Below are 25,688 nucleotides of genomic sequence, written 5' to 3' on the forward strand. Positions count from 1 at the left end.
TTATGGACTATGATAATACAATAAGTGAAGTGATGACCTTACATTTGTCCCTCCTTTTGTATCAATGCTGCGGGTGAAATACAGTATGACCTGCACAAATATGGCTTTCTGCTGTTTAAAATGCATAGATCAGTGTGTAGCCAGTTTTGTCCAGCATTAAAATTAAATTGAAATGCAGAAAAACATTTTTGGGGATTTCAGAATGAATTTATCATTTTGTGGTGTCGTAGATTTTGTATAAAAATTATAAAATAGATATATTCTCAATCTAAAATCAACATTACAGAATGACAAAGTAAAAATATGAATGTGTGGATTTTTTACAACTGAATTAAAAATGTAAAAATGAAATATCTCATGTACAAAAGCATTCTCACCCTAACTTCAGTATTTAGAAGCTCCGAACGCTCCAACTATATACCTCACTTATATATACTTCACTTGGTCTTATTGACAAGATTTAGCACTTTGTATTTACTTCAAGTTCTCTTGCTGTACTGAAGCTTTAGTCACCCCCCTCAGTTGTAAGTGGATGTGGATAAACGTCAACATGAGCAAATGGAAATGTAATATCTGCCATTAAGATTTAGAAAACCAAACCTTTTCCAAAATTACACTCTGCTTTTGCTTTTTCATGTTCTAAACCCTGAAATGTAAAACTTTTTACATTTCACAAAAGCACAGGTTCATATTCTTAATGGCAGTCTAACAGGACTGATTCGTCCTACATACTGAGCACCTCACTCAACTAAATTTCCAGTTAGATTCATATAGGAAGCACCACAGTGTTGTAAAGCTTATTGCTGTGGGTGCATGGAGAACATTTTACAGCAACTAAGATGAGCATGTCCTCATATTTATCAAGTCAGAGTTTAAGTGATCTTTTTTTAATTCGTAAAATAAATTGCCCAAAAAGTGACATATAAATAGACAGAAAGACATTGTAAAAGACAGACAATAAGATAGCAATTACAATTATGTATGTATGTAACTAAAAGTTAGGGTTAGGGTCGATTTTTTATGTAAATGGGTGGGGTTAAGAGGGTAAATGAGAATCAGACCAGACCTTTCCACCAAGCCCACCAGCCTGGACCATTCCCAGGCTACAAGCCAGGGGATCTGTCCTCTGTATGAGTGTGTTCCATAGTTCAGTTTCCAGGTTATCTTTAGTTTAGCAAATTCAATAAGCTCAGACTCAATTCAACAATTAAATTCCATCATGCTCAAACAATTGTTTGGCTTTACTGTACAGTTTTCATAGCAGTGCTTTTCTATGTGAGGCAATTCGGCATGCAGATGGGGAAGACTGGGGAATCGAACTGCCTATCTTCTGGTTGGAGAACAATCGCTCTACCGCTCAGCCACAGCCACAAAGAACTCTTCATCCATATGACCTTTGTTTCGCCATGGCCCCGCCCCCACTCACCCACATAGAGCGACACCATAGACTGTATGAGCGACACACACAGTGAGATTGGAGGAGCAGCCCGTTAATGTGAACCAGCCGGTAAGTGACTTTGTTGAAGAACAGTGGAAACAAACAGTGAAATACAGAGTTTCCTCTATGATCCACAGCTGCACAATGATCAGAAGGTTGGTTTGTATCGTGCTGGAGTTTCCTGTGTCGTCCTCCATTCTCCTGCTGACCTGCTCTCACTTTAACTAGTAAACACCAACACTCATCACAAGTTATTAGGACCTTATCAGTACATGAGGTTTACCTAGTGTTTGAGACTGCATTTAAACATAATGAAAAACTAGTTGTCAACATTTTGTACGCTTAGCACAACACGAGACGTGACGTGAACAGGACTCAGTGTTAAAGTGACCGAAGGATCCAGATTCATGATCTGACACCATCGATTAATAAGTAAATACAAAATCGTAAGTGTGTCATCTAAATCATAATCATCACAATGAAAAAAATTAAACAGATGAACGTGAACTAGTTAATTTTTGGAACTGTGAACTTAAATCAAAATTTTAAAAAAAATTAGCTATGAACGTGAACTAGTTAATTTTCCTCTGTATGAACTGAACTTTGAACTAGTTCTTTTTAAGTGTGGACTGGCACAACACTGTTGGTTCTGGTACATATTCATTACACAAAGCACACTGATACACAAAAATCTTCACTTTGGAGGGTGTATATAAAGAATCTCTGTTTTCGAGACTTAAAATGTCATCTGCATGGGGCGGTGAGGCCCAAATGTAGAAAAAAAAATTTAGCAAAATGTCTGCATTCGTTTCAACAGAGAAGACCTCCGTCAAATTCCATCCACTTGCTTGGAGAGTTGGACCAGGTACCGCGAAAGTCAAGATCCTTGGTTCAGAGGATCTTGACTTAGGTGGGCATTGCCTCCAGCAGCCACACCTAATTTGCATACACCAAAAAACAACACAAGGGTTTGACACAAGGAGCCAGCTGCAGCTGTAAATCGACTTTGACGTGCATGACCACCTAAATCTAATCAGTTCATCTTTGGGTCCAAGAGAATGTTAGTTGTGCTAAATGTATATAAATCCCCTCTGGTCATTCCTGATGTAGCTCATTCATGTGGAATGTGAGGACACTGTGACCTCAACCTTAGACAAACACTATGTAATCAGTTCATCCTTGAGTTCAAGTCAACCAAATTTGAAGAAATGCAAGGCATTAATAAGAAATGTTTCAGGCCACAGCTGTCGGTGTGGTCTGAAAATGTTGTGCATGGTTTGTCCAAACCTAACATGTTTTTACATTTGTTGTTTAAAAAATGGGGCGACAAGATAGCCGAATGGTTAGAGGGCATCTAATCGTTTGGCACCGCAGGTCTCTCCCCTCCTCTCTCACCCGATTCCCTGTCTCTCCTTTATTGTGACTGTCAAATTAAAGGCAACAAAGGCAAAAACTTAAAATTTTAAATGACTAAATAAATAAATAGGTCTCACATCTATATAATGGCTTAAGATATCCTGTTACAGAAGAATTCTGTTAAGAAAAGTTAAATCATCACAGCCTTGACAGAGCACATTAACTCAGTGGACAGTAACGTAATTTAATGTTAAACATTAGTTTCCTTCTATTCACCTCCAGGTTGGTTAGATTTATTCAAACATGGTGCTCATAGCACACATCACACCATTTTATGTCCCATTTTTTACCCTTTTGTAAACCAGGGGAGTCTCCATTAATGGAAGTTCATCACAGCCAGATGCAGTGACAGATAGAAACGAGCTAATGACCAAGACAATTAATAGCACGGATGAGAGCTTCCTCCCTCCTCCTCCACCTCCTGCTACATTCCTTAAATATGAGTGTTTAATTAAGCAGCAATATTAATTAGGACTTTATGATATTAAGATGTGTGGGGGAGGAGGGGGAAGCAGATCTGAGACTAGTTAGAGTTAATGAGTTTAAGACAAATGACATGCAAAAAGACGTGTACCATGCTCTGCACTTTGCCCCTTCGTTTAATGGCTCCAAGACTGCAACATGAGAGAGCTGGTTGATGATGATGAGAAAGATTCATGTTCTTCCAAGGTAATACAGTGTTAATGACTGTGGAGCTGAGCATTAGTGGGTAGCAGTAGGTGGAGGGAGAGAAGAAGTAAAATAGGTTATTGTGGTTTGGTATGTGTTACTTGACACCAAGGTGCTACTCCCTCAATTGATGTATTGTGAAGCGAATGCGTGAAGCGACTGAAGAGGTTTTGTTTGGGAAGAAGTGGGACATTGAGCGGTGAGCTGGTCCCTCGGATTGAGCCACCTTCCGATTGTCAATATTTGCCTGAGTGAGTGCTAACACTGAGGGCTTGAGAGTCTGAGTCAACTCTTGCTTAATAAATGAATCAAGCAAGCAAAATGCATTTTAAAGACGTGTACTGTTTAATTTACAGCTGAAAGACTTTTCATTATTAAATTAAGTGCCTGGTGTAAAACTATTCTAAGTGCATTGAGTGATAAATGATGTGTGCTGTGTGTTGCATAATAGAGTCCCCTATCTTAACACTGGACATAATGATCCACCTAGCTCTATTTGTAATAGGCTGAATATATGCATATATATGCAATATACCTGGCAGCAAATAGACATATCCTGTTTATTTCAATCCGTTGGCATTTCAACAGTAGGATGGTTTTGGAAGAATATATTTCATCAGATGTCTCTCTTGTGAGAAATTCAACTTTATTTCCCTTGAAGCTGAACAGTAGAGTAGAAGATGAATAAATTTGGTGTGATTCATTGAATGCTACCACTGTTTGATTTACTTTCACAAAGCTGTTTTCATGCCACAGGTAGCTTCTTTCAAAAGATGGTATAAGGGTCCTCAGGTGGGGGTGTGTGAAGTTGTCTTTTTATAAACTCTATGTATAATTGTGCAATTGGGTGTAGAAGTTTTGCTGTGAGATCTAGAACTGACTTAAATAACTAAATTACCTTATATTACGACATCCCCACAGCATTAAGGTCTCCCATCTTAAACATAACCTTCAAATGCATTTATAACCATAACATTCGGACTTGAAATATATATATTCTTCCCAGTCTCACAAGTCAAGTCTCTGCGGTTGTATAACTTCTCTGCCAGACCCTGTTCTCACGACGCCAGGCATACTCGGCAGCTTTTACACCGGCAACAACGTCCCTGAACTCACTTCAACAGGAGTGTCCACTTCTGGTGGGCACTCATGTTGGTTCTCCACTGACCAGGCAAGTCCTTGGTCTATGGTGTTTAGATGTCACTGTGCCCGGTGCTTTTGCATCAGAGATCCAAACATGGTCTTCAGGTGAAAGTTTTACAAGGTTCCTTGTTCTGTGCCTCCTTGTGAAACATTTTGCCTTCATCCATCTTTTCTCTCCCTCCTTGAGCTGAAGCTGTAGAAGGTCTGGGAGAGCTGGGTGCAACCTCTCAGGAAAGGTAGGCAGTTTGGTGCAAAGGCAATGTCCCATGAGCAGCTGGGCAGGCCTGTAGCCATTGCTCAGAGGAGTGTTTTGAAGGCCAGTAAGGCACAATAGGGGTCTTTAACAGTCTGAACATCGCACCCTGCCTCACCATTACTCTGTGGGTATTTAGAGCACCTGGTTACATGTTTGAAACCATAGTCAGTTGAAAACTCACTCGTTTTGTGTCCGTAGAACTTCCATTATTGCTTATGAATGTCTCTGTGATACTGCGTCGTGCAATATTCCCGCTGACCCTCGTTCAACAACTTAATTTTTACGACATAAGATCTGAATCCTTATTATTTGTCCCACTAAAATATGAAAAAATATATATAATAACGAAAAAACACTTGTCCCACCTAGACGTCAACCTGGACAGTGACTCATTGAGAATACCACAGAGCTAAATGGTCAAACATTCTGTTTGTAATGCTTACATAGAGATGTGATTCTTGTTAATGAAATGATATCAATAAATCTTGTTTTTATAGCAATGTAAATCACATTTTTATCCATTTGTAGTTGCACAAACACATATTTGATGTTTATTTTGACTAGAATGGTCTTTTCTTATTGAATAGAATTGATATAATGTTAATTATATATAACTATATAACTATATATATATATAACTATATATATATAACTATATATATAACTATATATATATAACTATATATATATATAACTCAGTTGGAAGAGCGGAGGACTGTAGGTTACATACGCTGACATCCTTAGGTCGCTGGTTCAACTCCGGCTCGAAGGATATGTCTTTTACAGTTGGAAATTTGCATCTGAGACTTAACGACTCGCAACATATCATCAGCCCTTCACACCTCGAGTCAGGGTACCTCAACGACCCAAAAGCAGCTAGAGAGGGCAGGGCAGTCATTGAGCTGAAGGTTTAGCATAGGGACTCTGAAGACAGTTGAACATTTTCTAACCAGGATATGGACATTTTCCAAAAGTATGCTACACTGTTAAAAATGATTTAACCCTTCGATAGCGGTACCCGGGGAGCGAGAGACTGTCTACTCGAGAAAAATCGGCGCTCTTCATACATTATTATATGTTTATGAGCGCCAAACTTGGCGCTTTTCATACCGCTGTACGTTATTATATGTTTATGAGGGCCAAACTTGCTGCTTTTCATACCGCTGTACGTTATTCTAATCTTTATGAGCACTAATTTTAGCTTTTCCTCATAAGGCTGTACATTATTATAAATTTTAATTAGAAAGAGGGAATATGGTTTTGCCTATTGGATTTGAAATAATCCTAATGTTACTGTAGTACCCTCATTCAATTTACAGTAGAGTATAACATCATTATAATGTAACACAAGCTTTAACTTTTGCATGTCTATCAAGTAATAGTAAAGTTGTATAAACGTGTATGTAACCAAACTGTAATACAAGCAGTTATGGAATTCTACTATATTATACAATGAGCTGAAATGTGTTAGAATTTGCTGATAAGTACGCTGATTCTTGTTGGGGTTTTTTCCTCACATGTATATGCTTGTATAAACTGAATTGTGTCTATTATTGTCAGATGGCTTCCAAAGACAAAAAACACAGAGCTATGGGTGATGAGGAGTGGATGTCCCGTCTGTGTAAGTTTGCTGCTGTAGGGGTCTGGCCCGCTGATGCAGGAAACCGGCCGGCACCACGCCTGAAAAAGTGGCACGATCTGTTTCTGAAGGTAGACTTGGAGAAAGTGATATGTGTACAATCACTGCACTTAAAGCAAAGTACTAATATTACAATTCACTATCACTATTACAGATTGAGAAATGCCCAATGCAGCTCAGGGGTCAAAGGTCTCTGTTTGGAGGGACACAGACATGTAAATGTGGTTTCCATAAAAAGAAGGTATCAGAGGTCTTACATAATATTACAATGTCTTGGTGTTGTATTACATATTATTGAATTTCATTTTCATTTCTTGGAACCTGTAGCCATCAGTCTCTGTGTCATCTTCGGTGACACCACAACCAGGACCCTCATCTGCATCCCCCTCCATAACACCTGGGCAACCACCACGCAAGCCCACTTTGACTTTGGCATCAGTAAGTATTGAGGATATACTGAAGCTAATATTTATATTTTGCACATTTTAAACGGTTACACATAAGGTTACTTTTTCTTCTCGTCAGTTAACAAAACCACGGTTTGGTGGATCGCATGGTGCCCATTTACGGCCAAACTTGTCTTTGGCTGGGAAGCATGGAATCAAGGTAATATAAGGACAACATCTGAGTAAACATAGCGGCATTTTCATTTGTTACAGATATGATGAAATGGTCTAGTCTTATAATATCTGTGTTGTTATACCTAATTATGACACAATACTTTATTTATTTTCGTGTAAACTGTCCTCTTCTTCACTTAGACCACAACTGGCACTTCTGAGTCCTCTGCTGTCTCGGGCATTGTGCCAAGTGCCTCTGCACGGAGGACCCCGTCACCTGGCCACAGTCCCAGGCACTATATTCAGACTGTCTCTCCTCTGTCTCTTCCCCCCTCTCCTGTGTCTGCAACCACCTCCACCTCTTGTGTCACATCGGCTGCTGCTGGAGCTGTGAGAAACTCCTCATTTAAGTTGTTTTCTTCACACCCATATTTTATTAAACTTGAAACAAGCCTCCTTCATGAGTAGCTTATAATCATGTCTATATATTTGCCTTTTTGTGATTTATAAATTAGAGAGTGTCAACTGCCACCTCCTTGGATACCTCCTCTGCTCCTCCTGCCCCTGTGGACTCTGCCTCTGGTGAATGTGTCTCCTCTGCTGCAACATCTGTGGCTGGTCCCTCAGCACATCCTGCCCCTGACTCTGAGCCATTGGCCGGAAATCTGGTGGCTGCTGCTGCTGCTGCTGGTTCAGAGCCTGGCTGGCTGCCTGCAAAGCTAATGAAAACTTTACCAGCTCAGGACCAGAAATGGATTTCAGCAGCTCTGTGGAAGAACCATCGTTTGCGCTCTGACCTGAAGCTGTGGTATAATCCACCATTACCAGCGCTCATTTATCATCAGGCCCCCACTCCAGAGCGCTTTTTTACCCACCGGCTTCTCCTGTGGATGCCCTACCACCTGTGGAAGGTCAGGCTCGCCTGTCCTCTTTGTGGCAAACAGCTCACAGGCTATGGAGCCCACAAGAGAGCCCGCAAGGTTCTGGATGTGGACACATTTTACCTTTTTAATAACTGAGACCCTGTGGTGCAGTGCAGCTGGTTGCAAAACCAGTTACATTTCCACCAGCAAGACAATATTGGACCAGCTGGCAATGCAACACAGGCTGGAGTTCAGACTGATCCTGACTCAAAGGTTATTATACTGAGATTATTTCGCTTATGTAACGTCTTTGTTTGTCATTGAAACACACTTCAACGTTGCTGTTCTCATTTTTCTTTTCTTTATAGATATGCTTGTGACATACGGGTGATTTGCTTTCTGAGGGAGAGGGCCCTGGGTAACAGCCCCTCCCGGTTGGTCAGGCAGCTGAGGGAAAACCAGTCGGGAGTGGCTGAAGTTCCTCTGCCGGTACTTTGGTGCATGCACGGACTTTGCTAACCGGCCATGCCTGCTCCCTATCACATTCCAGGAGCCGCCTGAGCCAGTAGCTATCCCCTCTCACAGGTGGATGCTATTTGTGTATGGCAGAGACATCTTGAGCAGGCTGGACCACATCAAAGCCAACATCACATGCACCTTTGGAAGTGTCCTAAAAATGGACTCCACCAAAAAGGTACATATTTTGGACTGTAAACACTGTAATATTCTACATTATAACCTCACTTTGTCGAAATTATAACATTAGTAGTACAGACGTGAAATATAACAATGCTTTGTTCATTAAAAGAAACCTCATGTAATTATACTAGCATCGCACATATACAACATATTTAATAACTCACTGTCCTTTATTTGCATCACAGATCACCAAGAAGCTGTCAGGCCTGGCAAAGGGGACTGCCATGTGGCTTACATCTGTGAGCAATGAGGTGGGCCAAATCCTCATCAGTGTCCTGACTGCTCAGGAGGGTCCAGCTCTGGACATCATGGCAGCTGATCTCATCCGGAGATACAGCAATGCTGGTGTGGCCCCTCCTCGGCTACTGTATGTCGACACTGAATGTTGTCGGGAGGGCAGGGTACAGACCAAATTGAAACAACGATTTGGAGGGTGGCCAGACCTCATTGTGAGGTTAGACATTTACCATTTCATGAGGCGACTGGCATCTGGCTGTACAAAGGATTCTCATCCTCTCTACCCCACCTTCATGGCCAAATTGTCCAGCTGCATTTTTGAGTGGGACAGCAGAGATGTTGCCTTGCTGCGGCGAGCCAAGACTGCACAGCTGGTACGGGAAGGTGTACCTAGCATAACGGACAAAATGGTAGAAATGCAGATAACCAAGGCCGAACTGGCCCTGCACTGCAGAAGGCAGACAAGGGGAGAGCAGCAGACAATCATCTTGATTGAATGCCTGCTCAATGAGCTGATAGGGATAAAGGGGAGAGACTCGCTTGGTGTCCCTCTGTTGGACCAGGAGAGGATGCAGCACATCTGGCATGTCCAGACGAGGCATGTAAAGTGCATTCAGGATGAACCGGGTGTGCTTCTCTATACCCAGACGGGCACCACCACCAAAGAGGGCATTGTTCTGCCAAATTACAGGTGTGCTCGAGGGTCCACATCACTTGAGTCCTTCCACCTACACCTGAACAGGTTCATTCCAGGTCTGTATGGATCCCTATACATTGATGAGATTAAATATATAGGGTTCAACGTTTTATTACTATTATTATTATTATTATTATTAATACTATTATCCTGTACAGTACTAACACTGACAAAATTCTCCCTTAACATTATTTCTCACATTGTTTCTCTCTTAAGGAACGAGTGCCAACAGCCTTAATTTCCAGCTGTACCTCCTAGAAGGGCTTCATCGGTGGAACCAGGACCGTCACGCTGCATCCCTGGCAGTCAAGCCTCCCAGCCTGCTCAGTTACTCAGGGGACCTTGTTCACTGTGTCAACACCCAGAGTGTCAAGGTGCTTGGAAGGAAATTTGTGCCCTCTTTTCAGCCACCTGCTGTTTACACTGGTAAGTTTAACCTTTCCACCATGATGAGGTGATATTTCATATCCATCAAATATAATCACCTCTTTGATAAAATATCTGAAAGCAAATTTTCGCCTTCCTATTCTTTTGTCTGTCCCAGGGGAGCTAATAGGTATCGATTACCTGTACCGTCAGACCGGAAGGCCCCTGCAGGATGTACATCCTGACTCAGAGGAGACCGACCACATGCTGGAGGATGTTTGCACTGAGGAAGAGCTGGATGAGGGCTTTGGGGATGCTGGTTTGGATCACAGCTTGGACCTCACCATTGAGCTGCTGGAAATGTCCTCAGGTCCATCACCTACCAGCTTTTCAACTCCCTCTTCTCTCCACGCTACTGCTGCTCCTCCTAGGCCTGGATGTAGCTCCAGTGCAGCAGCATCTGAGCATCATCTGGTAATATTCTCATCACATTTCTTTTATCGTACAATGTCAGTGGATAATTGTTACTGTGTTATGATTCCACTTATAGTAAAAAATGTAGCAGTGCTATCAAGACACCGACAAAAATAAAATACAATAAATACAAATCTGGAGAATGAACAAATTAATAAAAGCATAATACACTCTACTTAAATGCCATTTTATTTCTAGATTGAGTATGAGGACACAGAAATGCCCCCTGGCCCATCAGCCCCTCCGGCGAGTTATCTACTCCCAAGTTCCACCAGCCTTTCAGCAGCTGTTTCTGCTGCTGCAACTGTTTCTCCTGGTCCATCCGCATCCCCACCAGTCACTCCTGCTGTAGCGCGGCGGGTGAGTGTTTCTTTGGTACGAGTTACCACACAACCTGTTATACTTGTGGTATGCTTCGGGTTTTTACTTCTATTCCATTTCTTTTTGTTTCCCAGGCTTTGGATTTTCCCACCAGGGTGTTGTCTGGCCCATCAGCCATCACCACCAGCTCAGCCTCCATGCTTCCTCTCCCCGCCACCCTCTCGACCACTGTCCCTACAGCCACAGCTTCCTCTGGATCACAGACCACCACCCCAGCAGCACCTGGGCAACATCTGGTGAGTCTTTTTGCGAAGAATTACACTGGGACAGTTATGTTACTTTTCTGTATTTGCTACTGTGTATTTTTTTTTGTTTGTTAATTTTGATGTACTCTTATATTTACCAGGCAGTGGATGAGCGTGGTGTTCCAGGAATGGACGGTGTGGACTGCCTGGCTGACTACTTGGTGGGGCTGAGAAATGAAACTGGCCTCACCCTTAACAACCTGCAGGCCAGTACAATCATAGCCCTGTGGCAGAACCTCCTGCCATATGATCGCCAGCGGGTGGAATATGCTGCACGGCACCAGAGTCGCCTGACAACAGGACGCTACAGGGTTTCAAAAAAGAAAGCTGAATTTACACCAGGTGTGGAGAGCATGACACGCTGTGTCTTAGGATCAACAGGATCCCCTGCACAGTGGCCAGACTGTTGTCGCCTGATAGAGTCCATCTTTGTCAAACTGTGCAACATCTATAAGAGCCCCAAAAAGCAGGGCAATTATGCTCTGACAAGATGGACTCTCATCCTCAAAGACTACAGCAAAATCAGGCAGCTGGTCCTGGGTAATGGTGTGGTCATGCAGACCACTACATTACAGTTGTTTGAGGTCAACCAAACAACCCTCATCCAGTGGCACAACAAGCGCCTGAAGAGGCAGGAATGTGGCATTCTGCTGCAAGGGGTCAACTTGCCTCCCTCTATTCCCGTCTTTTATAGGCTTAACGATCACAAGATATCAACAGCAGTTCACACCTCTAGTCAGGGTACCTCAATGACCAAAAAGTAGGCGGGGCAGTCATTGAGCTGAAGGTATAGCATAGGGACTCTGAAGACAGCTGAACATTTTCTAACCAGGATATGGACATTTTCCAAAAGTATGCTACACTGTTATGCATGATATAACCCTTCGATAGCTCAGTTGGAAGAGCGGAGGACTGTAGGTTACATATGTTGACATCCTTAGGTCGCTGGTTCAACTCCGGCTCGAAGGAGGAGTCTTTTACAGTTGGAAATTTGCACCTGAGACTTAACGACTCGCAACATATCATCAGCCCTTCACACCATTAGTCAGGGTACCTCAACGACCCAAAAGCAGCTAGAGAGGGCAGGGCAGTCATTGAGCTGAAGGTTTAGCATAGGGACTCTGAAGACAGCTGAACATTTTCTAACCAGGATATGGACATTTTCCAAAAGTATGCTACACTGTTATGCATGATATAACCCTTCGATAGCTCAGTTGGAAGAGCGGAGGACTGTAGGTTACATATGTTGACATCCTTAGGTCGCTGGTTCAACTCTGGCTCGAAGGAGGAGTCTTTTACAGTTGGAAATTTGCACCTGAGACTTAACGACTCGCAACATATCATCAGCCCTTCACACCATTAGTCAGGGTACCTCAACGACCCAAAAGCAGCTAGAGAGGGCAGGGCAGTCATTGAGCTGAATGTTTAGCATAGGGACTCTGAAGACAGTTGAACGTTTTCTAACCAGGATATGGACATTTTCCAAAAGAATGCTACACTGTTAAACATGATATAACCCTTCGATAGCTCAGTTGGAAGAGTGGAGGACTGTAGGTTACATATGTTGACATCCTTAGGTCGCTGCTTCAACTCCGGCTCGAAGGAGGAGTCTTTTACAGTTGGAAATTTGCACCTGAGACTTAACGACTCTCAACATATCATCAGCCCTTCACAACTCTAGTCAGGGTACCTCAACGACCCAAAAGCAGCTAGAGAGGGCAGGGCAGTCATTGAGCTGAAGGTTTAGCATAGGGACTCTGAAGACAGTTGAACATTTTCTAACCAGGATATGGACATTTTCCAAAAGTATGCTTCACTGTTAAAAGTGATATAACCCTTCGATAGCTCAGTTGGAAGAGCGGAGGACTGTAGGTTACATATGTTGACATCCATAGGTCGCTGGTTCAACTCCGGATCGAAGGAGGAGTCGTTTATAGGCTTAATGATCACAAGATATCAACAGAAGTTCACACCTCTTGTCAGGGTACCTCAATGACCAAAAAGTAGGCTGGGCAGTCAATGTCCTGAATGTTTAGTCTAGAGACTCAGAAGGCAGTTCAACGTGTTCTAACCAGGATATGGGCATTTTCCAAAAGTATGCTACACTGTTAAACCTGATTTAACCCTTCGATAGCTCAGTTGGAAGAGCGGAGGACTGTAGGTTACATATGTTGACATCCTTAGGTCGCTGGTTCAACTCCGGCTCGAAGGATATGTCTTTTACAGTTGGAAATTTGCACCTGAGACTTAACGACTCGCAACATATCATCAGCCCTTCACACCTCTAGTCAGGGTACCTCAACGACCCAAAAGCAGCTAGAGAGGGCAGGGCAGTCATTGAGCTGAAGGTTTAGCATAGGGACTCTGAAGACAGTTGAACGTTTTCTAACCAGGATATGGACATTTTCCAAAAGTATGCTACACTGTTAAAAGTGATATAACCCTTCGATAGCTCAGTTGGAAGAGCGGAGGACTGTAGGTTACATATGTTGACATCCTTAGGTCGCTGGTTCAACTCCGGCTCGAAGGATATGTCTTTTACAGTTGGAAATTTGCACCTGAGACTTAACGACTCGCAACATATCATCAGCCCTTCACACCTCTAGTCAGGGTACCTCAACGACCCAAAAGCAGCTAGAGAGGGCAGGGCAGTCATTGAGCTGAAGGTTTAGCATAGTGACTCTGAAGACAGTTGAACATTTTCTAACCAGGATATGGACATTTTCCAAAAGTATGCTACACTGTTAAAAGTGATATAACCCTTCGATAGCTCAGTTGGAAGAGCGGAGGACTGTAGGTTACATATGTTGACATCCATAGGTCGCTGGTTCAACTCCGGCTCGAAGGAGGAGTCGTTTATAGGCTTAATGATCACAAGATATCAACAGAAGTTCACACCTCTTGTCAGGGTACCTCAATGACCAAAAAGTAGGCTGGGCAGTCAATGTCCTGAATGTTTAGTCTAGAGACTCAGAAGGCAGTTCAACGTGTTCTAACCAGGATATGGGCATTTTCCAAAAGTATGCTACACTGTTAAACTTGATTTAACCCTTCGATAGCTCAGTTGGAAGAGCGGAGGACTGTAGGTTACATATGTTGACATCCTTAGGTCGCTGGTTCAACTCCGGCTCGAAGCATATGTCTTTTACAGTTGGAAATTTGCACCTGAGACTTAACGACTCGCAACATATCATCAGCCCTTCACACCTCTAGTCAGGGTACCTCAACGACCCAAAAGCAGCTAGAGAGGGCAGGGCAGTCATTGAGCTGAAGGTTTAGCATAGGGACTCTGAAGACAGTTGAACGTTTTCTAACCAGGATATGGACATTTTCCAAAAGTATGCTACACTGTTAAACGTGATTTAACCCTTCGATAGCTCAGTTGGAAGAGCGGAGGACTGTAGGTTACATATGTTGACATCCTCAGGTCGCTGGTTCAACTCCAGCTCGAAGGAGGAGTCGTTTATAGGCTTAATGATCACAAGATATCAACAGAAGTTCACACCTCTTGTCAGGGTACCTCAATGACCAAAAAGTAGGCTGTGCAGTCAATGTCCTGAATGTTTAGCATAGGGACTCTGAAGACAGTTCAACATTTTCTAACCAGGTTATGGACATTTTCCAAAAGAACGCTACACTGTTAAACCTGATTTAACCCTTCGATAGCTCAGTTGGAAGAGCGGAGGACTGTAGGTTACATATGTTGACATCCTTAGGTCGCTGGTTCAACTCCGGCTCGAAGAAGGAGTCTTTTATAGGCTTAACGATCACAATATATCAACAGCAGTTCACACCTCTAGTCAGGGTACCTCAATGACCAAAAGTAGGCGGGGCAGTCATTGAGCTGAAGGTATAGCATAGGGACTCTGAAGACAGCTGAACATTTTCTAACCAGGATATGGACATTTTCCAAAAGTATGCTACACTGTTAAAAGTGATATAACCCTTCGATAGCTCAGTTGGAAGAGCGGAGGACTGTAGGTTACATATGTTGACATCCTTAGGTCGCTGGTTCAACTCCGGCTCGAAGGAGGAGTCTTTTACAGTTGGAAATTTGCACCTGAGACTTAACGACTCGCAACATATCATCAGCCCTTCACACCTCTAGTCAGGGTACCTCAACGACCCAAAAGCAGCTAGAGAGGGCAGGGCAGTCATTGAGCTGAATGTTTAGCATAGGGACTCTGAAGACAGTTGAACGTTTTCTAACCAGGATATGGACATTTTCCAAAAGAATGCTACACTGTTAAACATGATATAACCCTTCGATAGCTCAGTTGGAAGAGCGGAGGACTGTAGGTTACATATGTTGACATCCTTAGGTCGCTGGTTCAACTCCGGCTCGAAGGAGGAGTATTTTAAAGGCTAAACGATCACAAGATATCAACAGCAGTTCACACCTCTAGTCAGGGTACCTCAATGACCAAAAAGTAGGCTGTGCAGTCAATGTCCTGAATGTTTAGCATAGGGACTCTGAAGACAGTTGAACGTTTTCTAACCAGGATATGGACATTTTCCAAAAGAATGCTACACTGTTAAACATGATTTAACCCTTCGATAGCTCAGTTGGAAGAGCGGAGGACTGTAGGTTACATATGTTGACATCCATAGGTCGCTGGTTCAACTCCGGCTCGAAGGAGGAGTCGTTTATAGGCTTAATGATCACAAGATATCAACAGAAGTTCACACCTCTTGTCAGGGTACCTCAATGACCAATAAGTAGGCTGGGCAGTCAATGTCCTGAATGTCCTGAATGTTTAGTCTAGAGACTCAGAAGGCAGTTCAACGTGTTCTAACCAGGATATGGGCATTTTCCAAAAGTATGCTACACTGTTAAACCTGATTTAACCCTTCGATAGCTCAGTTGGAAGAGCGGAGGACTGTAGGTTACATATGTTGACATCCTTAGGTCGCTGGTTCAACTCCGGCTCGAAGGATATGTCTTTTACAGTTGGAAATTTGCACCTGAGACTTAACGACTCGCAACATATCATCAGCCCTTCACACCTCTAGTCAGGGTACCTCAACGACCCAAAAGCAGCTAGAGAGGGCAGGGCAGTCATTGAGCTGAAGGTTTAGCATAGGGACTCTGAAGACAGTTGAACGTTTTCTAACCAGGATATGGACATTTTCCAAAAGTATGCTACACTGTTAAACGTGATTTAACCCTTCGATAGCTCAGTTGGAAGAGCGGAGGACTGTAGGTTACATATGTTGACATCCTTAGGTCGCTGGTTCAACTCCGGCTCGAAGGAGGAGTCTTTTATAGGCTTAACGATCACAAGATATCAACAGCAGTTCACACCTCTACTCAGGGTACCTCAATGACCAAAAAGTAGGCTGGGGAGTCAATGTCCTGAATGTTTAGCATAGAGACTCAGAAGGCAGTTGAACGTGTTCTAACCAGGATATGGGCATTTTCCAAAAGTGTGCTACACTGTTAAACCTGATTTAACCCTTCGATAGCTCAGTTGGAAGAGAGGAGGACTGTAGGTTGCATACGCTGACATCCGCAGGTCGCTGGTTTAACTCCGGCTCTAAGGAGGAGTCTTTTATAGGCTAAACGATCACAAGATATCAACAGCAGTTCACACCTCTAGTCAGGGTACCTCAATGACCAAAATGTAGGCTGTGCAGTCAATGTCCTGAATGTTTAGCATAGGGACTCTGAAGACAGTTGAACGTTTTCTAACCAGGATATGGAAATTTTCCAAAAGAATGCTACACTGTTAAACATGATATAACCCTTCGATAGCTCAGTTGGAAGAGCGGAGGACTGTAGGTTACATATGTTGACATCCTTAGGTCGCTGGTTCAACTCCGGCTCGAAGGAGGAGTCTTTTACAGTTGGAAATTTGCACCTGAGACTTAACGACTCTCAACATATCATCAGCCCTTCACACCTCTAGTCAGGGTACCTCAACGACCCAAAAGCAGCTAGAGAGGGCGGGGCAGTCATTGAGCTCAAGGTTTAGCATAGGGACTCTGAAGACAGTTGAACATTTTCTAACCAGGATATGGACATTTTCCAAAAGTATGCTACACTGTTAAAAGTGATATAAACCTTCGATAGCTCAGTTGGAAGAGCGGAGGACTGTAGGTTACATATGTTGACATCCATACGTCGCTGGTTCAACTCCGGCTCGAAGGAGGAGTCGTTTATAGGCTTAATGATCACAAGATATCAACAGCAGTTCACACCTCTAGTCAGGGTACCTCAATGACCAAAAAGTAGGCTGGGCAGTCAATGTCCTGAATGTTTAGTCTAGAGACTCAGAAGGCAGTTCAACGTGTTCTAACCAGGATATGGGCATTTTCCAAAAGTATGCTACACTGTTAAACCTGATTTAACCCTTCGATAGCTCAGTTGGAAGAGCGGAGGACTGTAGGTTACATATGTTGACATCCTTAGGTCGCTGGTTCAACTCCGGCTCGAAGGATATGTCTTTTACAGTTGGAAATTTGCACCTGAGACTTAACGACTCGCAACATATCATCAGCCCTTCACACCTCTAGTCAGGGTACCTCAACGACCCAAAAGCAGCTAGAGAGGGCAGGGCAGTCATTGAGCTGAAGGTTTAGCATAGGGACTCTGAAGACAGTTGAACGTTTTCTAACCAGGATATGGACATTTTCCAAAAGTATGCTACACTGTTAAAAGTGATATAACCCTTCGATAGCTCAGTTGGAAGAGCGGAGGACTGTAGGTTACATATGTTGACATCCTTAGGTCGCTGGTTCAACTCCGGCTCGAAGGATATGTCTTTTACAGTTGGAAATTTGCACCTGAGACTTAACGACTCGCAACATATCATCAGCCCTTCACACCTCTAGTCAGGGTACCTCAACGACCCAAAAGCAGCTAGAGAGGGCAGGGCAGTCATTGAGCTGAAGGTTTAGCATAGTGACTCTGAAGACAGTTGAACATTTTCTAACCAGGATATGGACATTTTCCAAAAGTATGCTACACTGTTAAAGTGATATAACCCTTCGATAGCTCAGTTGGAAGAGCGGAGGACTGTAGGTTACATATGTTGACATCCATAGGTCGCTGGTTCAACTCCGGCTCGAAGGAGGAGTCGTTTATAGGCTTAATGATCACAAGATATCAACAGAAGTTCACACCTCTTGTCAGGGTACCTCAATGACCAAAAAGTAGGCTGGGCAGTCAATGTCCTGAATGTTTAGTCTAGAGACTCAGAAGGCAGTTCAACGTGTTCTAACCAGGATATGGGCATTTTCCAAAAGTATGCTACACTGTTAAACTTGATTTAACCCTTCGATAGCTCAGTTGGAAGAGCGGAGGACTGTAGGTTACATATGTTGACATCCTTAGGTCGCTGGTTCAACTCCGGCTCGAAGCATATGTCTTTTACAGTTGGAAATTTGCACCTGAGACTTAACGACTCGCAACATATCATCAGCCCTTCACACCTCTAGTCAGGGTACCTCAACGACCCAAAAGCAGCTAGAGAGGGCAGGGCAGTCATTGAGCTGAAGGTTTAGCATAGGGACTCTGAAGACAGTTGAACGTTTTCTAACCAGGATATGGACATTTTCCAAAAGTATGCTACACTGTTAAACGTGATTTAACCCTTCGATAGCTCAGTTGGAAGAGCGGAGGACTGTAGGTTACATATGTTGACATCCTCAGGTCGCTGGTTCAACTCCAGCTCGAAGGAGGAGTCGTTTATAGGCTTAATGATCACAAGATATCAACAGAAGTTCACACCTCTTGTCAGGGTACCTCAATGACCAAAAAGTAGGCTGTGCAGTCAATGTCCTGAATGTTTAGCATAGGGACTCTGAAGACAGTTCAACATTTTCTAACCAGGTTATGGACATTTTCCAAAAGAACGCTACACTGTTAAACCTGATTTAACCCTTCGATAGCTCAGTTGGAAGAGCGGAGGACTGTAGGTTACATATGTTGACATCCTTAGGTCGCTGGTTCAACTCCGGCTCGAAGAAGGAGTCTTTTATAGGCTTAACGATCACAATATATCAACAGCAGTTCACACCTCTAGTCAGGGTACCTCAATGACCAAAAGTAGGCGGGGCAGTCATTGAGCTGAAGGTATAGCATAGGGACTCTGAAGACAGCTGAACATTTTCTAACCAGGATATGGACATTTTCCAAAAGTATGCTACACTGTTAAAAGTGATATAACCCTTCGATAGCTCAGTTGGAAGAGCGGAGGACTGTAGGTTACATATGTTGACATCCTTAGGTCGCTGGTTCAACTCCGGCTCGAAGGAGGAGTCTTTTACAGTTGGAAATTTGCACCTGAGACTTAACGACTCGCAACATATCATCAGCCCTTCACACCTCTAGTCAGGGTACCTCAACGACCCAAAAGCAGCTAGAGAGGGCAGGGCAGTCATTGAGCTGAATGTTTAGCATAGGGACTCTGAAGACAGTTGAACGTTTTCTAACCAGGATATGGACATTTTCCAAAAGAATGCTACACTGTTAAACATGATATAACCCTTCGATAGCTCAGTTGGAAGAGCGGAGGACTGTAGGTTACATATGTTGACATCCTTAGGTCGCTGGTTCAACTCCGGCTCGAAGGAGGAGTATTTTAAAGGCTAAACGATCACAAGATATCAACAGCAGTTCACACCTCTAGTCAGGGTACCTCAATGACCAAAAAGTAGGCTATGCAGTCAATGTCCTGAATGTTTAGCATAGGGACTCTGAAGACAGTTGAACGTTTTCTAACCAGGATATGGACATTTTCCAAAAGAATGCTACACTGTTAAACATGATTTAACCCTTCGATAGCTCAGTTGGAAGAGCGGAGGACTGTAGGTTACATATGTTGACATCCATAGGTCGCTGGTTCAACTCCGGCTCGAAGGAGGAGTCGTTTATAGGCTTAATGATCACAAGATATCAACAGAAGTTCACACCTCTTGTCAGGGTACCTCAATGACCAATAAGTAGGCTGGGCAGTCAATGTCCTGAATGTCCTGAATGTTTAGTCTAGAGACTCAGAAGGCAGTTCAACGTGTTCTAACCAGGATATGGGCATTTTCCAAAAGTATGCTACACTGTTAAACCTGATTTAACCCTTCGATAGCTCAGTTGGAAGAGCGGAGGACTGTAGGTTACATATGTTGACATCCTTAGGTCGCTGGTTCAACTCCGGCTCGAAGGATATGTCTTTTACAGTTGGAAATTTGCACCTGAGACTTAACGACTCGCAACATATCATCAGCCCTTCACACCTCTAGTCAGGGTACCTCAACGACCCAAAAGCAGCTAGAGAGGGCAGGGCAGTCATTGAGCTGAAGGTTTAGCATAGGGACTCTGAAGACAGTTGAACGTTTTCTAACCAGGATATGGACATTTTCCAAAAGTATGCTACACTGTTAAACGTGATTTAACCCTTCGATAGCTCAGTTGGAAGAGCGGAGGACTGTAGGTTACATATGTTGACATCCTTAGGTCGCTGGTTCAACTCCGGCTCGAAGGAGGAGTCTTTTATAGGCTTAACGATCACAAGATATCAACAGCAGTTCACACCTCTACTCAGGGTACCTCAATGACCAAAAAGTAGGCTGGGGAGTCAATGTCCTGAATGTTTAGCATAGAGACTCAGAAGGCAGTTGAACGTGTTCTAACCAGGATATGGGCATTTTCCAAAAGTGTGCTACACTGTTAAACCTGATTTAACCCTTCGATAGCTCAGTTGGAAGAGAGGAGGACTGTAGGTTGCATACGCTGACATCCGCAGGTCGCTGGTTTAACTCCGGCTCTAAGGAGGAGTCTTTTATAGGCTAAACGATCACAAGATATCAACAGCAGTTCACACCTCTAGTCAGGGTACCTCAATGACCAAAAAGTAGGCTGTGCAGTCAATGTCCTGAATGTTTAGCATAGGGACTCTGAAGACAGTTGAACGTTTTCTAACCAGGATATGGAAATTTTCCAAAAGAATGCTACACTGTTAAACATGATATAACCCTTCGATAGCTCAGTTGGAAGAGCGGAGGACTGTAGGTTACATATGTTGACATCCTTAGGTCGCTGGTTCAACTCCGGCTCGAAGGAGGAGTCTTTTACAGTTGGAAATTTGCACCTGAGACTTAACGACTCTCAACATATCATCAGCCCTTCACACCTCTAGTCAGGGTACCTCAACGACCCAAAAGCAGCTAGAGAGGGCGGGGCAGTCATTGAGCTCAAGGTTTAGCATAGGGACTCTGAAGACAGTTGAACATTTTCTAACCAGGATATGGACATTTTCCAAAAGTATGCTACACTGTTAAAAGTGATATAAACCTTCGATAGCTCAGTTGGAAGAGCGGAGGACTGTAGGTTACATATGTTGACATCCATACGTCGCTGGTTCAACTCCGGCTCGAAGGAGGAGTCGTTTATAGGCTTAATGATCACAAGATATCAACAGCAGTTCACACCTCTAGTCAGGGTACCTCAATGACCAAAAAGTAGGCTGGGCAGTCAATGTCCTGAATGTTTAGTCTAGAGACTCAGAAGGCAGTTCAACGTGTTCTAACCAGGATATGGGCATTTTCCAAAAGTATGCTACACTGTTAAACCTGATTTAACCCTTCGATAGCTCAGTTGGAAGAGCGGAGGACTGTAGGTTACATATGTTGACATCCTTAGGTCGCTGGTTCAACTCCGGCTCGAAGGATATGTCTTTTACAGTTGGAAATTTGCACCTGAGACTTAACGACTCGCAACATATCATCAGCCCTTCACACCTCTAGTCAGGGTACCTCAACGACCCAAAAGCAGCTAGAGAGGGCAGGGCAGTCATTGAGCTGAAGGTTTAGCATAGGGACTCTGAAGACAGTTGAACGTTTTCTAACCAGGATATGGACATTTTCCAAAAGTATGCTACACTGTTAAAAGTGATATAACCCTTCGATAGCTCAGTTGGAAGAGCGGAGGACTGTAGGTTACATATGTTGACATCCTTAGGTCGCTGGTTCAACTCCGGCTCGAAGAATATGTCTTTCACAGTTGGAAATTTGGACCTGAGACTTAACGACTCGCAACATATCATCAGCCCTTCACACCTCTAGTCAGGGTACCTCAACGACCCAAAAGCAGCTAGAGAGGGCAGGGCAGTCATTGAGCTGAAGGTTTAGCATAGGGACTCTGAAGACAGTTGAACATTTTCTAACCAGGATATGGATATTTTCCAAAAGTATGCTACACTGTTAATAGTGATATAACCCTTCGATAGCTCAGTTGGAAGAGCGGAGGACTGTAGGTTACATATGTTGACATCCATAGGTCGCTGGATCAACTCCGGCTCGAAGGAGGAGTCGTTTATAGGCTTAATGATCACAAGATATCAACAGAAGTTCACACCTCTTGTCAGGGTACCTCAATGACCAAAAAGTAGGCTGGCCAGTCAATGTCCTGAATGTTTAGTCTAGAGACTCGGAAGGCAGTTCAACGTGTTCTAACCAGGATATGGGCATTTTCCAAAAGTATGCTACACTGTTAAACCTGATTTAACCCTTCGATAGCTCAGTTGGAAGAGCGGAGGACTGTAGGTTACATATGTTGACATCCTTAGGTCGCTGGTTCAACTCCGGCTCGAAGGATATGTCTTTTACAGTTGGAAATTTGCACCTGAGACTTAACGACTCGCAACATATCATCAGCCCTTCACACCTCTAGTCAGGGTACCTCAACGACCCAAAAGCAGCTAGAGAGGGCAGGGCAGTCATTGAGCTGAAGGTTTAGCATAGGGACTCTGAAGACAGTTGAACGTTTTCTAACCAGGATATGGACATTTTCCAAAAGTATGCTACACTGTTAAAAGTGATATAACCCTTCGATAGCTCATTTGGAAGAGCGGAGGACTGTAGGTTACATATGTTGACATCCTTAGGTCGCTGGTTCAACTCCGGCTCGAAGAATATGTATTTTACAGTTGGAAATTTGGACCTGAGACTTAACGACTCGCAACATATCATCAGCCCTTCACACCTCTAGTCAGGGTACCTCAACGACCCAAAAGCAGCTAGAGAGGGCAGGGCAGTCATTGAGCTGAAGGTTTAGCATAGGGACTCTGAAGACAGTTGAACATTTTCTAACCAGGATATGGATATTTTCCAAAAGTATGCTACACTGTTAATAGTGATATAACCCTTCGATAGCTCAGTTGGAAGAGCGGAGGACTGTAGGTTACATATGTTGACATCCATAGGTCGCTGGTTCAACTCCGGCTCGAAGGAGGATTCGTTTATAGGCTTAATGATCACAAGATATCAACAGAAGTTCACACCTCTTGTCAGGGTACCTCAATGACCAAAAAGTAGGCTGGGCAGTCAATGTCCTGAATGTTTAGCAAAGAGACTCAGAAGGCAGTTGAACGTGTTCTTACCAGGATATGGGCATTTTTCAAAAGTATGCTTCACTGTTAAACCTGATTTAACCCTTCGATAGCTCAGATGGAAGAGAGGAGGACTGTAGGTTGCATACGCTGACATCCTCAGGTCGCTCGTTTAACTCCAGCTCGAAGGAGGAGTCTTTTATAGTCTTAACGATCACAAGATATCAACAGCAGTTCACAACTCTAGTCAGGGTACCTCAATGACCAAAAAGTAGGCTGGGCAGTCAATGTCCTGAATGTTTAGTCTAGAGACTCAGAAGGCAGTTCAACGTGTTCTAACCAGGATATGGGCATTTTCCAAAAGTATGCTACACTGTTAAACCTGATTTAACCCTTCGATAGCTCAGTTGGAAGAGCGGAGGACTGTAGGTTACATATGTTGACATCCTTAGGTCGCTGGTTCAACTCCGGCTCGAAGGATATGTCTTTTACAGTTGGAAATTTGCACCTGAGACTTAACGACTCGCAACATATCATCAGCCCTTCACACCTCTAGTCAGGGTACCTCAACGACCCAAAAGCAGCTAGAGAGGGCAGGGCAGTCATTGAGCTGAAGGTTTAGCATAGGGACTCTGAAGACAGTTGAACGTTTTCTAACCAGGATATGGACATTTTCCAAAAGTATGCTACACTGTTAAACCTGATTTAACCCTTCGATAGCTCAGTTGGAAGAGCGGAGGACTGTAGGTTACATATGTTGACATCCTTAGGTCGCTGGTTCAACTCCGGCTCGAAGGAGGAGTCTTTTATAGGCTAAACGATCACAAGATATCAACAGCAGTTCACACCTCTAGTCAGTGTACCTCAATGACCAAAAAGTAGGCTGTGCAGTCAATGTCCTGAATGTTTAGCATAGGGACTCTGAAGACAGTTCAACATTTTCTAACCAGGTTATGGACATTTTCCAAAAGAACGATACACTGTTAAACCTGATTTAACCCTTCGATAGCTCAGTTGGAAGAGCGGAGGACTGTAGGTTACATACGCTGACATCCTTAGGTCGCTGGTTCAACTCCGGCTCGAAGGAGGAGTCTTTTACAGTTGGAAATTTGCACCTGAGACTTAACGACTCGCAACATATCATCAGCCCTTCACACCTCTAATCAGGGTACCTCAACGACCCAAAAGCAGCTAGAGAGGGCAGGGCAGTCATTGAGCTGAATGTTTAGCATAGGGACTCTGAAGACAGTTTAACGTTTTCTAACCAGGATATGGACATTTTCCAAAAGAATGCTACACTGTTAAACATGATATAACCCTTTGATAGCTCAGTTGGAAGAGCGGAGGACTGTAGGTTACATATGTTGACATCCTTAGGTCGCTGGTTCAACTCCGGCTCGAAGGAGGAGTCTTTTACAGTTGGAAATTTGCACCTGAGACTTAACGACTCTCAACATATCATCAGCCCTTCACAACTCTAGTCAGGGTACCTCAACGACCCAAAAGCAGCTAGAGAGGGCAGGGCAGTCATTGAGCTGAAGGTTTAGCATAGGGACTCTGAAGACAGTTGAACATTTTCTAACCAGGATATGGACATTTTCCAAAAGTATGCTACACTGTTAAAAGTGATATAACCCTTCGATAGCTCAGTTGGAAGAGTGGAGGACTATAGGTTACATATGTTGACATCCATAGGTCGCTGGTTCAACTCCGGATCGAAGGAGGAGTCGTTTATAGGCTTAATGATCACAAGATATCAACAGAAGTTCACACCTCTTGTCAGGGTACCTCAATGACCAAAAAGTAGGCTGGGCAGTCAATGTCCTGAATGTTTAGCATAGAGACTCAGAAGGCAGTTGAACGTGTTCTAACCAGGATATGGGCATTTTCCAAAAGTATGCTTCACTGTTAAACCTGATTTAACCCTTCGATAGCTCAGTTGGAAGAGAGGAGGACTGTAGGTTACATATGTTGACATCCTTAGGTCGCTGGTTCAACTCCGGCTCGAAGGAGGAGTCGTTTATAGGCTTAATGATCACAAGATATCAACAGAAGTTCACACCTCTTGTCAGGGTACCTCAATGACCAAAAAGTAGGCTGGGCAGTCAATGTCCTGAATGTTTAGCATAGAGACTCAGAAGGCAGTTGAACGCGTTCTTACCAGGATATGGGCATTTTCCAAAAGTATGCTTCACTGTTAAACCTGATTTAACCCTTCGATAGCTCAGTTGGAAGAGAGGAGGACTGTAGGTTGCATACGCTGACATCCTCAGGTCGCT

At 43.5% G+C, this 25,688-nt stretch overlaps 1 protein-coding gene, 1 long non-coding RNA gene and 28 other non-coding genes across 30 annotated transcripts; all 30 read left to right on the top strand.

The window, feature by feature from the left end:
* The first annotated feature begins 6,745 nt into the window (after positions 1-6,745).
* Positions 6,746-7,167, top strand: LOC117769723. Its single transcript, XR_004615288.1, has 3 exons — positions 6,746-6,802; positions 6,889-6,999; positions 7,087-7,167. It is a non-coding gene; the product is annotated as an uncharacterized LOC117769723 (long non-coding RNA).
* A 1,282-nt stretch (positions 7,168-8,449) lies between these two features.
* Positions 8,450-11,783, top strand: LOC117769789. Its single transcript, XM_034598929.1, has 8 exons — positions 8,450-8,678; positions 8,869-9,673; positions 9,834-10,043; positions 10,162-10,457; positions 10,656-10,817; positions 10,913-11,074; positions 11,185-11,742; positions 11,778-11,783. Exons 1-8 carry the CDS (start codon positions 8,574-8,576, stop codon positions 11,781-11,783), a joined length of 2,304 nt encoding a protein of 767 aa, XP_034454820.1. The 5' UTR covers positions 8,450-8,573.
* Positions 11,784-11,964: 181 nt separating this feature from the next.
* Positions 11,965-12,052, top strand: trnay-gua. Its single transcript is given in 2 exon segments — positions 11,965-12,001; positions 12,017-12,052. It is a non-coding gene; the product is annotated as a tRNA-Tyr (tRNA).
* A 1,155-nt stretch (positions 12,053-13,207) lies between these two features.
* Positions 13,208-13,295, top strand: trnay-gua. The gene is given in 2 exon segments: positions 13,208-13,244; positions 13,260-13,295. It is a non-coding gene; the product is annotated as a tRNA-Tyr (tRNA).
* Positions 13,296-13,525: 230 nt separating this feature from the next.
* On the top strand, positions 13,526-13,613 carry trnay-gua. The gene is given in 2 exon segments: positions 13,526-13,562; positions 13,578-13,613. It is a non-coding gene; the product is annotated as a tRNA-Tyr (tRNA).
* Positions 13,614-14,450: 837 nt separating this feature from the next.
* trnay-gua lies at positions 14,451-14,538 on the top strand. The gene is given in 2 exon segments: positions 14,451-14,487; positions 14,503-14,538. It is a non-coding gene; the product is annotated as a tRNA-Tyr (tRNA).
* A 201-nt stretch (positions 14,539-14,739) lies between these two features.
* trnay-gua lies at positions 14,740-14,827 on the top strand. The gene is given in 2 exon segments: positions 14,740-14,776; positions 14,792-14,827. It is a non-coding gene; the product is annotated as a tRNA-Tyr (tRNA).
* A 200-nt stretch (positions 14,828-15,027) lies between these two features.
* Positions 15,028-15,115, top strand: trnay-gua. The gene is given in 2 exon segments: positions 15,028-15,064; positions 15,080-15,115. It is a non-coding gene; the product is annotated as a tRNA-Tyr (tRNA).
* Positions 15,116-15,345: 230 nt separating this feature from the next.
* trnay-gua lies at positions 15,346-15,433 on the top strand. Its single transcript is given in 2 exon segments — positions 15,346-15,382; positions 15,398-15,433. It is a non-coding gene; the product is annotated as a tRNA-Tyr (tRNA).
* A 499-nt stretch (positions 15,434-15,932) lies between these two features.
* trnay-gua lies at positions 15,933-16,020 on the top strand. Its single transcript is given in 2 exon segments — positions 15,933-15,969; positions 15,985-16,020. It is a non-coding gene; the product is annotated as a tRNA-Tyr (tRNA).
* A 230-nt stretch (positions 16,021-16,250) lies between these two features.
* Positions 16,251-16,338, top strand: trnay-gua. The gene is given in 2 exon segments: positions 16,251-16,287; positions 16,303-16,338. It is a non-coding gene; the product is annotated as a tRNA-Tyr (tRNA).
* A 490-nt stretch (positions 16,339-16,828) lies between these two features.
* trnay-gua lies at positions 16,829-16,916 on the top strand. The gene is given in 2 exon segments: positions 16,829-16,865; positions 16,881-16,916. It is a non-coding gene; the product is annotated as a tRNA-Tyr (tRNA).
* A 519-nt stretch (positions 16,917-17,435) lies between these two features.
* On the top strand, positions 17,436-17,523 carry trnay-gua. Its single transcript is given in 2 exon segments — positions 17,436-17,472; positions 17,488-17,523. It is a non-coding gene; the product is annotated as a tRNA-Tyr (tRNA).
* A 230-nt stretch (positions 17,524-17,753) lies between these two features.
* trnay-gua lies at positions 17,754-17,841 on the top strand. The gene is given in 2 exon segments: positions 17,754-17,790; positions 17,806-17,841. It is a non-coding gene; the product is annotated as a tRNA-Tyr (tRNA).
* A 518-nt stretch (positions 17,842-18,359) lies between these two features.
* On the top strand, positions 18,360-18,447 carry trnay-gua. The gene is given in 2 exon segments: positions 18,360-18,396; positions 18,412-18,447. It is a non-coding gene; the product is annotated as a tRNA-Tyr (tRNA).
* A 230-nt stretch (positions 18,448-18,677) lies between these two features.
* On the top strand, positions 18,678-18,765 carry trnay-gua. Its single transcript is given in 2 exon segments — positions 18,678-18,714; positions 18,730-18,765. It is a non-coding gene; the product is annotated as a tRNA-Tyr (tRNA).
* A 201-nt stretch (positions 18,766-18,966) lies between these two features.
* trnay-gua lies at positions 18,967-19,054 on the top strand. Its single transcript is given in 2 exon segments — positions 18,967-19,003; positions 19,019-19,054. It is a non-coding gene; the product is annotated as a tRNA-Tyr (tRNA).
* Positions 19,055-19,254: 200 nt separating this feature from the next.
* trnay-gua lies at positions 19,255-19,342 on the top strand. Its single transcript is given in 2 exon segments — positions 19,255-19,291; positions 19,307-19,342. It is a non-coding gene; the product is annotated as a tRNA-Tyr (tRNA).
* Positions 19,343-19,572: 230 nt separating this feature from the next.
* Positions 19,573-19,660, top strand: trnay-gua. The gene is given in 2 exon segments: positions 19,573-19,609; positions 19,625-19,660. It is a non-coding gene; the product is annotated as a tRNA-Tyr (tRNA).
* A 499-nt stretch (positions 19,661-20,159) lies between these two features.
* trnay-gua lies at positions 20,160-20,247 on the top strand. Its single transcript is given in 2 exon segments — positions 20,160-20,196; positions 20,212-20,247. It is a non-coding gene; the product is annotated as a tRNA-Tyr (tRNA).
* Positions 20,248-20,477: 230 nt separating this feature from the next.
* On the top strand, positions 20,478-20,565 carry trnay-gua. Its single transcript is given in 2 exon segments — positions 20,478-20,514; positions 20,530-20,565. It is a non-coding gene; the product is annotated as a tRNA-Tyr (tRNA).
* Positions 20,566-21,055: 490 nt separating this feature from the next.
* Positions 21,056-21,143, top strand: trnay-gua. Its single transcript is given in 2 exon segments — positions 21,056-21,092; positions 21,108-21,143. It is a non-coding gene; the product is annotated as a tRNA-Tyr (tRNA).
* A 519-nt stretch (positions 21,144-21,662) lies between these two features.
* trnay-gua lies at positions 21,663-21,750 on the top strand. The gene is given in 2 exon segments: positions 21,663-21,699; positions 21,715-21,750. It is a non-coding gene; the product is annotated as a tRNA-Tyr (tRNA).
* Positions 21,751-21,980: 230 nt separating this feature from the next.
* Positions 21,981-22,068, top strand: trnay-gua. The gene is given in 2 exon segments: positions 21,981-22,017; positions 22,033-22,068. It is a non-coding gene; the product is annotated as a tRNA-Tyr (tRNA).
* A 519-nt stretch (positions 22,069-22,587) lies between these two features.
* Positions 22,588-22,675, top strand: trnay-gua. The gene is given in 2 exon segments: positions 22,588-22,624; positions 22,640-22,675. It is a non-coding gene; the product is annotated as a tRNA-Tyr (tRNA).
* A 1,126-nt stretch (positions 22,676-23,801) lies between these two features.
* Positions 23,802-23,889, top strand: trnay-gua. The gene is given in 2 exon segments: positions 23,802-23,838; positions 23,854-23,889. It is a non-coding gene; the product is annotated as a tRNA-Tyr (tRNA).
* Positions 23,890-24,119: 230 nt separating this feature from the next.
* trnay-gua lies at positions 24,120-24,207 on the top strand. Its single transcript is given in 2 exon segments — positions 24,120-24,156; positions 24,172-24,207. It is a non-coding gene; the product is annotated as a tRNA-Tyr (tRNA).
* Positions 24,208-24,408: 201 nt separating this feature from the next.
* Positions 24,409-24,496, top strand: trnay-gua. Its single transcript is given in 2 exon segments — positions 24,409-24,445; positions 24,461-24,496. It is a non-coding gene; the product is annotated as a tRNA-Tyr (tRNA).
* Positions 24,497-24,726: 230 nt separating this feature from the next.
* Positions 24,727-24,814, top strand: trnay-gua. The gene is given in 2 exon segments: positions 24,727-24,763; positions 24,779-24,814. It is a non-coding gene; the product is annotated as a tRNA-Tyr (tRNA).
* Positions 24,815-25,044: 230 nt separating this feature from the next.
* Positions 25,045-25,132, top strand: trnay-aua. Its single transcript is given in 2 exon segments — positions 25,045-25,081; positions 25,097-25,132. It is a non-coding gene; the product is annotated as a tRNA-Tyr (tRNA).
* Positions 25,133-25,688: the final 556 nt, after the last annotated feature.

Source organism: Hippoglossus hippoglossus, chromosome 10 (genome assembly GCF_009819705.1).
Source record: "Hippoglossus hippoglossus isolate fHipHip1 chromosome 10, fHipHip1.pri, whole genome shotgun sequence".
Classification (NCBI taxonomy): Eukaryota; Metazoa; Chordata; class Actinopteri; order Pleuronectiformes; family Pleuronectidae; genus Hippoglossus; species Hippoglossus hippoglossus.

Excerpts from the sequence above, each read along its gene's own strand:
- LOC117769789 (XM_034598929.1), top strand. The coding sequence starts at position 8,574 with ATGCTATTTGTGTATGGCAGAGACATCTTGAGCAGGCTGGACCACATC. Across the intron at positions 10,818-10,912 it reads CTCCTGCTGTAGCGCGGCGG|GCTTTGGATTTTCCCACCAG; the intron begins GTGAGTGTTTCT and ends TTTGTTTCCCAG. Across the intron at positions 11,075-11,184 it reads CAGCACCTGGGCAACATCTG|GCAGTGGATGAGCGTGGTGT; the intron begins GTGAGTCTTTTT and ends TATATTTACCAG.